Here is a 12390-nt window from a genome sequence, read left to right on the forward strand (position 1 = left end):
TCTCAAGCTACTTCCTACATCAATGTGATTATGGTCCATCCATCTTTACATTAGAGACAAGCAATCCATGGTAGACCTACTTCAAAAACAACGCATGGTTTTCTGGAGTTACTCAATTTTCCTACCATGTTTTCCCACCACAAATGCCAACTGTTGCCAAATTCATCGCTAAATTCAAAAGGCATTCCCTGGCATAAAACTGTTTAGTTTTCCAGAAGGAAAAGAAGAGGTGATCCTGCTGAACTGGTCAAGGGAAGTCTTGGGATGCTCCTCAACCATGTGGGTGCATAGCACAGTGCTGGCACTTAATACTTGCTCAATAAAGGTTGGTAGTGGTGGGAGATGGGTGGGTGGGTGATGATGGTAGTCACTGTTATTATCTCCATCCAGACTTAGTTGTTGGTTGAAAACATGTAATGTGTCTGAACATTTTCTCATTTTTATCCCAAAGCAAATCTTGGCAAGGAGCAATGGAATCGTGCAAAGTTGAATCTGCAGGTTTAAATTAAAATATGCAAAGAAGTCTTATCCATGGTCTTATCCATGGCATCCAGGACTGCCAGGTTTGGTTACACATTGCATACACAGGCCACTATGTAAAGGCATCCCCCAATTGTCTAGCCACAACCTATTCAGCCTTCTGTGGTCACCCTGGTCAGTATCCTAGAGTCCCATCTGATAGATGGAACACAGTGGTGGTTGTCTCCAGCCAATGGTCATGTTCGTTGTTGGGCTGGTGCCTCCAGGCAAGTAGGTGTGGGAATCCAGGCGGCATTGGGGGAATAGGATCAGAGTTCAGGTGGCCCAAGCTGGCTGTAGTCTGTAGGCTAGAAGCAAGGAGAAGAGAAGGAGGAATGCCAAGACACTCTCCAAGCCCCAACTAGTGGTGGGAATAGCACTTCTGATGAGCCACCACAATAGGAAAAAATGTGTTATGGCCCTGTCATTGTAAACCCAGCAAACTCTCCCACTCACCAAGCCCCACCTGGCTCAAAACAGTAGCAAACACCTGCCACATCCATTTGAAGCATTCATCCATGATCCCACTCCCTACATGCCTCACCCCCCACTTGGTTTCAATGCGTGCCTCTTCCTATTTGGTGGCTTTTATTCATATTTCCTCTTTACCTCAGCCATTCCACAGTATCTTCCATTCTGCCTTGGAAATGCCTCAGCACCAACGTCTCAGCCAAGCAGAGGTAGTTGGCCATCCACTTCTGCCACCGAACTCTATCCCTACCCAGGCTGCAGGGAAAAGCCTAACCTGCTGCCAAAGGTCACTGTCTTGCTCTGCCAGCTGCTATGACCAATACCACACAATGTTCGGATTGAACGGTGAGAATGTGTTGTCTCATGCTTTTGGAGGTTGGAAAGTCTGTTTTCTCCTGGGTCAATAGCATTCTCATGGGCCGGCAATCCATGGGTTGCTTCACTTTTCCATCACGTGGCACTGTCCTCTCCTTTCTCCCCGGGTTCAGCTGACTTTCAGCTTCAGGCTCCTCTCTGTGGCTTTCTCTTTATAAGGCCGCTAGTAATAAGATGAAGACCAATCCTGGATCTGTTGGCCACACCTTGACTAAATAGAATGTCTTCACACCACACCGTCTAGAATGGGCCTTGCATTCCATTACCACTTACTAGAGAAGCCCTACAGTGTGTGACTTCATCAGCTTAATAAGTTAACAAAATCCTTTGTTCTCCACTGGGCTATGATTTTTGTTAGTAGGGCACCTTCATCCAGGAATTTGTTCGAGTGGAGAAGTGAGTAGTAAGGTTTGGGCAATATCCCATCCTAACCCCCAGGTCAATTGAGCAGAACGTCCTATGAACCAGTCAGGGCAGCTATAATTATCTCGGTGTTTAAGATGGGGAAACTCAGGTCCACCTGAGTTTAATGAGGTTAATGGGCTTTTCCCAGAGTTCCACAATTACTAAAGCAGAGCTGTGCCTTGACCCAAGTCATCCATGTCCCGACTTCTTCTCATTACACCACAGCTGTTTAGATTTTGAGCAAGAATTACTATGATTCTCTGCCTCCACATACTCATGGAGAAGCAAGGGACACTTTCTTCAAGGAAATATCATGTCCACACAATCCTGTGAAACTACTTTGCTCCTTGAGCTGCCAGGCAGCCCCCAAACATCCCAAGGAGGGCAGGCACCATGCTCTCCCACTGTGGAGGCAGTTGGGTGGCTGTGTTAAACTTTGCCTTCACCTCAAGGACGGGTCCCTACCCTTCTAGTCTTGCTACCACCCTAGGTTTCTCTTCTCGCCACAGAAGCCGGTGGAGATGTTGAGGGGCCAGGAGGGATGTAGAGAAGTGGTCCTCACACTTGAGGGTGCATAGGCTCACCTGGTGGGCTTATGAGAGCTTGCTGGGCCCCATACCCAGAGCGTGTGTGACTAGAGCCAATGAATGTGCAGTTCTCAGGTGCTCCCAGGTGATGCTGATGCTACTGGTTCCGACACTGCACTTTGAGAATCACTGATGTGTACTGACTTGTCTCTTCCCAGGGCCTAGCTTATTGCTCCCCCATAGCATCTGCTTATTGAGTAAACAGCAAGAAGGCCATCCCCTGACCATTTTAATCAAAAATTTAAAGCATCTGCTATCATCAGCAATGCTGTAGGCCCAGAGTGGTACATTAGGTAAAAGTGCCTGCCATCTAGGAACATATAAGCTAAAGAGAGACACAATTCATGTAGACATGCACAGAAAGATAATATCACATTCAGATTATAGTAACTCTCACAGAATAACACAACAGCCTTACGATTGAGATTGCAATGTTCCTTGAGAGGTTCCCGAGGTTTGTGCTTTCTAGTTTTCAGCGATACCATCATCCTGCCATGGATCACTGCACAGTTGTTACAACTGTATTTAATCACAATCCTGAAGTCAGATTGGGCTGCTCTGACCTAACGGCACGTGAGTCCCAAAATTGCCATCCAGTGGCTCTGACAGGCAAGCGTGGCTGCAGAACGCAGTTGCCAAGATGGGTTTAAATCTGGGGTGACTTATGGTATCAAAGAGCTCTGAACTGTTCAGCTAAGGAAAGGAATCATCAGAATAATGACCATTTTTCACTCTACCCCCTCCCTTGCTCGTTCAAAGAAAAAAGCCCTTAATTGCTTCTTGAACTACACACAAGTGGGCCGTTGACTGTGACTGTAATTCAGCATGGAGAAGCAAGGAAAATGCTAAAACAGATTTTGTCGAGGCAACATCTTCAACGAAGAAAATGCTGCAGTGGGATCAGCAGGCACGGGCCCCTGTTAATAGAGTGATATATTCTTAAAGAACAGCTTGAGATAATGTCAGCAGCTGAAGTAATCTTGAATTGTAGGTGATACCAGGTGTGATCAAGGGGGTATATTTTTACAGGTAAGGAGGGAGGAGGGAAAATAAATAGAAATCAATTTAGATGGCTACCACACGATGAATGGCCTAGTAGATTCAGATTCCTAATGAAGACTCTTTAAGGAAACAGAAGAATTCAATCTTTTGTCATTTACCATGTATCTACATTCATACATAGATATCGTGGGATGCCTGAATCGTTTTCTTCAGTGTAGACTGTGTCTACCTAGAACGGGCTACAGACATGGAGAAGCAGAAATGGCTTTGCCCACACTGCCCACCATTTCCCCAGTCATTCATCCAAAAGCAGAGCCATCTCTGTACAGACTGCAATGGCTGCAGGGCTACAAGAGGGATATCCCGTAACTGAACAGCTTCCTGCCAACCACATGCCATTTCCAAAAGTCTTTCTCCATTGTTTCTTAAGATGCAGACTTTCTCAGGAAATCTTTAGAAAAATATACTTGTTCACTTCTCTGTACGTTAGGTCCGTGAAATAAAAATAAATGCCCATGGGAAGCGGATTTGGCCCAACGGATAGGGCATCTGCCTACCACGTGGGATGTCCAGGGTTCAAACCCAGGGCCTCCTGACCCGTGTGATGAGCTGGCCCATGCGCAGTGCTGATGCTCGCAAGGAGTGCCGTGCCACGCAGGGGTGTCCCCCGCGTAGGGGAGCCCCACACGCAAGGAGTGTGCCCCATAAGGAGAGCCACCCAGTAGGAAAAAAGTGCAGCCCGCCCAGGAATGGCGCCACACACACGGAGAGCTGATGCAGCAAGATGATGTAACAAAAAAAGAGACACGGATTCCAGGTGCCGCTGACACAAATGGACACAGAAGAACACACAGCAAATGGACACACAGAGCAGACAACCTGGGGGGGAGGGAGAGGAAGGGGAGAGAAATAAATTTTAAAAATCTAAAATAAGTTCCAAGGTGACAAAAATTTCAAAAATAAATAAATAAATGCCCAGCCCTTCCCTGAAGTCTACCACCCAATTCCATCGAGAGAAATCTCTTCTTTTCTTAATCTCCTTTTGCCCTGACCTTACATAGGTGGCTCTTCCACATCTGTACACTCACTGCCTGCCCTCTTTCCCGACTGCCCCATGTATCGGACAAGGACAGGTTGAAGGTCCCCACGTCTGTCCTCCACAGAGTAGCTGTTACATCCTAACACTGAGCCACAACTTCATTTGCTAACCAAGCCTCAGTGATGAGGGACAGCACCCTCGTAGTAGGAAAAGCTTAACACCCACTTCTGGCTTATGCATTAAATAGAAGCAGCCTGTGGAGAGATGGGTAGGCAAGAAGTCAGTCAACAATCAAAGCATGCGCTCTTCTGAAGCAATCACTGGCTTAATAAGAAAAAGTAGCTGATAATAATTAACATCTATCGAGTATGTACTCTGAGCTGGGTCCACACTAACTGCCTTAAACATATTCTCTCATTCAATCCAAGCAACAACACTGCTAGGAAGATACTATCACTATCTGGATTTTACAGAGAAGAAAACTGATGCTCAGAGAGGATAAGTAAATTGCCTCAGTCACAATGCTACTAAGTGGCTACTAAGTGGCAACTTCAATGTCATGCTCTTATACTCTATTTTTCACTATCAGATACCATGTCACAACAGGGACAATCTGAAGAAGGTTTGGTTTTTCTTCCATCCATCACCTCAGAGAATCAGGGGCTTAAACGTCTATTCCATACTAGGCAATGGTCGTTCTTCATGTACTACTGCTAAGCCTTACAACAACTTTACAAGGTAAGATGTGATAGCCCCATTTAACAAACAAAAAAATGGAGAGTCCATGTGATGGAATATCCTGCCTAAGTTCCCACAGGTGGTAGTAGAAGAGATTAAATGAGAACTCCAAAGTCCACGTTCCCCATTTCACCACTCTGGCTCCATCTGTCCAAAATGCCCTTATTAACCTATTACAGATTGATTGCCGTCTTCATCCTAATTAGTAAAAAGTAATAATAATGCTAACCCAGAACTATTCTGAGACCATATCCCTGAAGACATTATATACCCTGAGCTTCAGAAATGGTGTCATCAATTCATTTAAACACTGCCTTCAAATTTTCATACAAAAGATCCTCACTTTAAAAAAACAATAAAATTGAAGTTTATAATGGTGATATTATTAGTAGATGAATTAAACAGATTTAAATCCCTTATTTCATTGCCAGGTCTGAGATGCAGTTATATATTGTTCAGCTGGTTTGTAAACCTTCTCCATGACATAAGCCTGACTTTATTTCCCTGTTGGGAGGATATACTCTCTCCCTCTTGAGCAATTACAATCTCACAGGCATAACAAGTATGATACAAGGATTTCAAGGGTCTCTTAATAGTAGCTAAATCTCTCACACATCAACAAGCTCATCTCCTACTAATTCATCTACCCAGTTTCAGAAGAGTTATGTAAAAACTGCCTAATTCCAAATGTTACTTTAAAATTCCATATAAACTCTTGTGAAAAGAATGGAGAAAAGGAACAAGAGGTGGAGTAGAGCATCAGCAAATATTTACTGACGAAGTATAACATAGCCTGCTTTCTTAGGCACTGTAGGAAACCCAGAAGAATAATCCCAAGGCTAAAGGAGCTGGCAGTGGAGTTGGGGAAGGGAGACACTCAGACTAGACAATCTTGATTGTCAAATTCCATGAACTTTGCTCTGACTGGACAGTGCACATCTGGGTGGTAGAGGTGGACAGTTCATGTTTTAGAGCTCAGCCTGGTTTGCCACCTGGCCCTGTTGCTCTTTCTTTACTGTGCAACCATGAACAGGTTCATTAACCTCTTTAGAACTCATTTTTGCATCTGTAAATGGAAACAATAATACTTAAAAGAGGGTTGGGTAGATTAAGCAAGTCCTGTATATTAAAAGGCCAGCATGTGCTCAGCATATAGTTGAGGATGACTGAAGTCAAGCGCCTAGCATGCAACTGAGCAGAAAGGAACTGGTAGCCTGGCACCACATCACAGGCAGTTCCAGAAGCTGGTCGTTATTCAGTTTCTCTCTCTCACTTCTCCAGGGTTTCACACTCTCTTTCCTGGGCTGCAACCCTCACTTCCCCACCACCCAAGCCCACGTAAACTTCACCTGGCTAACCTTCATTCATCGTTCAGCCTAACCTAATCCTCGCTTCTCATTTCTTCCTAAAACTCCCGCCCCATGGTAAGATGTTTGACTCATTCCACATGCTCGCATAGCACCTAAACTTACCTATCTTAGCACCGATCTCTCTCCTTTGATAGTCTCCATTTTCTTTCCTCTGCCCGCTCCCAGACTGTAAGAAACTGGAGGACAAGGTCACGTGCCAATGCTACATCTCCAGGTCCTAGCCCAGTAAAGGACAAGCAGCAGGTGACCAATAACCATTTGTTTAGACGATGAAAGGATAAATGCAAATAGATGTCATGTCAAAATCCGCATAGCTCTGCCCTTAATAAAAAGTACCTGGCTCAAATGGGGCATCACATTCTGCTACTCCATCCTGTATGTGGTGTTATTAAATCTCAAGACGAGAAGAAAAGATGATCTCGGTGTCACTTTGACACCGATTTCGGTGTCAACAATGACATTCACTCCTTGTCCTGTCCACAGTGGGGACAGAACACCTCATGTGGCTTGGCTGACTCTCTTAGGAGCGCCGTTGCTAGATAAGGGTGCTAATGTGGACGCAGTTCAGAGGTGTATATCAATGTCTGGCATAAATAAATGTGGAAAGAATTCAGGTCAGTCCAACCGTTAGTAACAAAATCTTTTTGCTCTCCTGGGAGCTGTTTCAGATTTTGGCTTCATCCCACCCCTACATAAAGAGACTGGGATGGGCCTGCAGCTTCTAGAATTACAACCATTTTGTCAACTTGTCATTTGACTCACTGTCTGGCTGGGGCCTCTCCCTCTGGATCCGGAGACATTCTGCACAGGAAGAAAGCAATAAAGTAGACAGTTACAGGGCCGACGAATTCTCCAATCTTCAAAGCACCTTGCACCATCCCACAGAACATACATATTTCTGGTAAGCACCATGGAGAGCCTCACAGCTGTTGCCTCTTGCACTGCTGGGAATCAAAGCATTTACCCCAGGAGATGTTTTCTAAAGGCCCGAGGGCAGTGGGCCATTCTATCCTCACTCCCTTGGAGAGCTTCCCAGACTACATGAAAATACCTGAAAACGCTAACTTTTTTCCTTATTGCCTTAAAAATAAGAGTACTCTAACCTTTAGGGATTTATATTTGGAAGAAGGAAATGAACTAGATATGGCTTATGAAAAGACTGGAAGAGAGTGAGTCATTTTAAAAATTATTTACAAGCCTTGAACCAAAAAATATATTTGCCGACCTCTATATACAATTGGTCTTATTAAATTAATCCTTTCTCAGTGCAAGTTATACATCTCGTTAATTATCAGGTACTTTTCAAAGAAAACTGAAAGGTGTCCATAGTAGGTACTAAAAACCTATTTGATTAATAGAGTAGCTAGGATTTAATACCTATTAATTAGTCACTCTAGGAATAATCACTAGAAATCTAGAAGATTTAGAGACTGAAGACCTATATTTAGGTTCCAGCTTTACCACTTATTTATCATTTCAAAAACTTGGGGGACTCTCAGTGGGAAGCAGAGTGGGCATAAGCATCCCAACATCCTCAAGACTGGGGAATGAACAAATATAAGGGGGGGAATGCAACTATGGACTCAAGGAGACTTATGATTATTCTAGCAATGGAAGAACTTGTATCAAGGATATAAAGGCAGTAGCCACCAGAGGTTCTGAGGGGAGGGAAAGGGAAGAATAGGTGTAACATGGGTCATTTTGGGGACACAGGAATTGTCCTGCATGACATTGCAATGATGGATACAGGCCATTATACATTTTGTTAAAACTATAAAATTGCGCAGTACAAAATATAAACCAAAATTTAACTATGCACCATGGTTAGTAGCAATACTTCAATACATGTTCATTAACTGTAACAAATGTACCACACTAATGAAAGATGTAGTTCAAAGGGGAAGGTGAGTGTGTGTGTGTGTGGGTGGGTGTACATGGGAATCCCATATATTTTTTTAAATTTTTATTGAAGTATATCATTCATACATGAACACATATAAACAATAAGTGTATAGTAAAGATTGTGAACTTACAAAGTAAACATACATAATATCACGCAGGGGTCTCATACATCGCCCCTTCACCAACTCTTTGCATTGGTGGAAACTCTATGGACCATGATTGGTGGTAATAGTCTGATGATATTATCTTATAATCTGTAACAAATGTCCCACCAGGGTGTGGAGTTATATGGGAAATCTACACATCTGTATGATTGTTTTACAAGTTCACAACATCTGTAACAGGTGGCAGACTTGGCCCAGTGGTTGGGGCATCTGTCTACCACATGGGAGGTCCGCGGTTCAAACCCCGGGCCTCCTTGACCCATGTGGAGCTGGCCCATGCGCAGTGCTGATGCCTGCAAGGAGTGCCCTGCCACGCAGGGGTGTCCCCCGCGCAGGGGAGCCCCACGCACAAGGAGTGTGCCCCATAAGGAGAGCCGTCCAGCGCGAAAGAAAGTGCAGCCTGTCCAGGAATGGTGCTGCACACACAAAGAGCTGACACAGCAAGATGACACAACAAAAAGAAACACAGATTCCTGTGCCGCTGACAACAACAGAAGCGGACAAAGAAGACGCAGCAAATAGACACAGAGAACAGACAACCGGGGTGGGGGGCAGGCGGGAAAGAGAGAGAAATAAACAAATAAATAAATCTTAAAAAAAAAATCTGTAACAAAAATCCCATATTTTCTGAGGCAACATTTATGTAATCTAAAGCTTCTTTCAAAATAGAGAACCACATGTAAAAGAATTTGGAGAAGTACTATGCTTCTTAGTACTAACTGAAAGCCTCCTAGTTTCTACAGAGATTAAAGGACAAATGCACTGAGGCTGCTTTTTGAGGGAAAGAGTTACACCAACTTTTTTTTTTTATTAATTTTAAATTGTGTTTATAAATAAAATTCCATTGGTTATTTCTTTAGGTTCCTTTTGACTGGAATTGTAAGAGAAGAGATAGAATAGGAATAATTGTCTTAGCCAGTTTGTTTAATATTGAGTCAAAGAATCAAAAAATGTAATTTCAGAAGAACCAAAGAAAGCACCTAAATGAGCACCACTCATTTGACCGATAAGGAAAGGGAGGCTGAGAGAGGCTGAATGAATTGCCCAAGATGACAGAGAATAACAGAACCAGATTAAGACAGAAGGCCTCCTTTCTAAAGACTTTCCAAATGAAACCGGTGCTTGAGACCACAAAAGCTGCCCCTCAAAAAAGTGCAGAATTGCTGTGAAAGCTGTGCCTGGATGCACCTCGCCGTTCCCTGCAGGACTCTCTCTGTACCTCCACCATGGGCAGGTGGCACTGATCTTCTCCCTTCCTCATGCCCGAGGTGGCTTCTCTCTCCCACCCCTGAGAGCATCTGAAAGGGTCACATCAGCTTTACTAGCAGTGACCTTGTCGTAAAATTCCAGACAGAAGCTCAAGTGGAAGATTTTGAAATGTTTAGTTGCAATAGGTATCAGAGGAAGGAGGAGAACTATTCACTTAAGAGTATTTGGGCTTGAAGAAAGAATCCCCAGATAGAAAGCCATCCACATCTTTTGACTTTCTGAAATGGGGTAATTAGTTTCTTAGACCCTCCAAATCCATAGCTGGAAATCTCTCCACATCCAAAAACCGAACATATTTCACACAATCCTTCAATGTAAAAAATCCCAATTTAAACAGACCCAAATAACCCCAGAGTACACTGTTGCCAACACCACATCTGTTGCAGTGTTTGTTCATCTGGAAAAGGATTCTGTAGCTGTCTAGCCCTAAAGGGGAAAACCAGGAAGGGGAAAACAATCCCCCTAAGCTCGCACTTCCACCCGCTTCTCCCAGCACCTTCTCTCTAAGGGGATTGCTCCTCCCCAGGAAAATAAAATAGAGTCAGCCTCACTATGCAAGACAAAGAGAAGATGGGAGGATATGGTCCTCTCTTGACTATCAATTATAAAAGCATGAGAAGAGGAGGGAGAAGGAAAAATAAAGGATGATTCAAGCCCCATTCCTACTTGGCTTGAAAATACTATTAACAGAACACACACAAACATAAGCCACCCATACAGGGCAGTCTTGGACTCTGTTTCCACCTCCTCCTGTACATAAGGTCCGGTACTTAGCTGTGTGGGAAGCAGGCGCGAGGTTCTCCACCACCCAGATAATCCACTTGCAGCCAATCTGAAGTGAGAGACCATGATGGTCCAAGGGAGCTCTTATACCTCAGAATGCCCCCCACTCAAACAACACCATTCATAATTACCAACCAAGCCTCTCAGTGAACGGATCATCAACTCCCTCTCCTTTAGAGTGCTCTGGTCTATTTCACTCTATGGGGTTGTTTCAGAAAAGCACGAGATTCTTCTAGATTCCAGTAACCATGCTGGTGAGAAGTCCATCAGTCTAGTGTTCACACGACATGGTAACAAAAAACCTAGGCACTAAGCATACAGACCCAAAGCCAAAAAAGAGGAGCAAACTGCTCACCCATTCTGGGAGACATACAATGCTAACTTGCTGAGATCTCGTGTTCAAGCCTAGATGTAAGTGGAAGAGAGGGACAATTGAACTGACCTTCTTCAGAGTGCCTAGGAACAAGGAAATGCCCAACACTTTTCTCTGGGATTCGCTATATCTTCTTAGAAGCTAGGAAATTCTTTTTCTCGTGCTCTCTCACTTGCTCACTCGCGCGCACTCTCTCTCTCATTTTTAAAATTTTAAGTGTTCTATTGCCAGTTTGAGTTCTCTTGGCAGAACCTTCAAGTGTTCTCAGTAACAGATGCCTGGAGGAGAGAGATGCCACGAGTCTGAAACAGAGCAATGCACAGAGTGGGGGGAGCAGCTGCTCTGTTCTAGTCACTGTGTATACAACTTCACCAAAAGTGTTTAGGAAACAGATCATTCTGAAACCTATACCACCTATTCAAAATTCAGGCTCTTTCAGTTCCAGCCATACTTTTTTTTTTTTTTTTTTTTTTGCTATGCTGTTTGTTTTCTGCCATGGGTTTTAGCAATCTGTTTATGTTGTGTGTGTGTGTGTGTGTGTTTCCCGCTCCAGCTTGGCTGAATTATCCCCAAGTGACTCTTAATCCTCAGCCGTAATTCCCAGTGATTGCACTGACATGATGATAACAGGGAAGCCCATTTTCCTCCTGCCCCCTCCTCTCTCCCTCCCCCCTTGTTGCTAAGCTCAGCCAAGGATGCTCAGGGAAGCTGTTCATTTAAAAGTGGAACTTGGAGAGCAGGGTCACTAGGCTTTTGCGTGGAGAAATGCTGTCCAGTGTGGTAGAAGAGCTCTCAGCGCATGCCTTTCACTTCTCCCCCAACCCCTGGATCTCTCCACCACAGCATAGAAAGTACCATGTCTCCTTGCAAGCCTCTTGGCCCACCAGCGGTCCACCCAGGCCAGCAATGCGGCTGAACAGAGCTTGGGACTGGGAGTCACACCACTGGGCTCCTGCCCCCCAGCTTGCTGTTTCATGGAAGTACTCTAAGAAGATTGAAATGATGAATGCACAAATACATGATACACCAAATACAACTGATTATACACTTTGGATGGATCTATGCTTTATTAATATGTATCAATAAAATTGATGTTTTAAGGGAAAAAAACAAACAGGTTCCTGGGCCCCATTTACAAAGACTCTAATTCAGTAGGTTGGTCATGGGCCCTGAGACTGTCTAACGTGCTCCCAGGTGATTCTGATGCTCCTAGGTGAGGTGGTGTGGGTCTGAGAACCACACTTGGAGAACCACTGGTCTAAGGCATCTTCCACTTCTACCACTCCATTGCTCTATCCCCAGGAGGATGCATGAAAAGTAAGATCCACAAGGGCTGCAAACCTCGCCACCAACCTTACCACAGTTTGTCTCCTGCCCCCCACCCCACTTTCAT

At 44.3% G+C, this 12390-nt stretch overlaps 1 protein-coding gene across 2 annotated transcripts in view; it reads right to left on the reverse strand.

Moving 5' to 3' along the window:
- Window positions 1–12390, reverse strand: part of RORA (RAR related orphan receptor A) — a 712506-nt gene that overhangs the window by 548073 nt on the left and 152043 nt on the right. The window contains exon 2 of one of the 2 annotated variants that reach the window (XM_071214227.1): window positions 7269–7307. The exons of the other annotated variant lie outside the window; for it this stretch is intronic. Within the exon in view, the coding sequence (XP_071070328.1) occupies window positions 7269–7307 (39 nt within the window). The remainder of the gene's footprint in view (window positions 1–7268; window positions 7308–12390) is intronic. 2 annotated transcript variants of the gene reach the window in all.

Source organism: Dasypus novemcinctus, chromosome 3, assembly GCF_030445035.2.
Source record: "Dasypus novemcinctus isolate mDasNov1 chromosome 3, mDasNov1.1.hap2, whole genome shotgun sequence".
Classification (NCBI taxonomy): domain Eukaryota; kingdom Metazoa; phylum Chordata; class Mammalia; order Cingulata; family Dasypodidae; genus Dasypus; species Dasypus novemcinctus.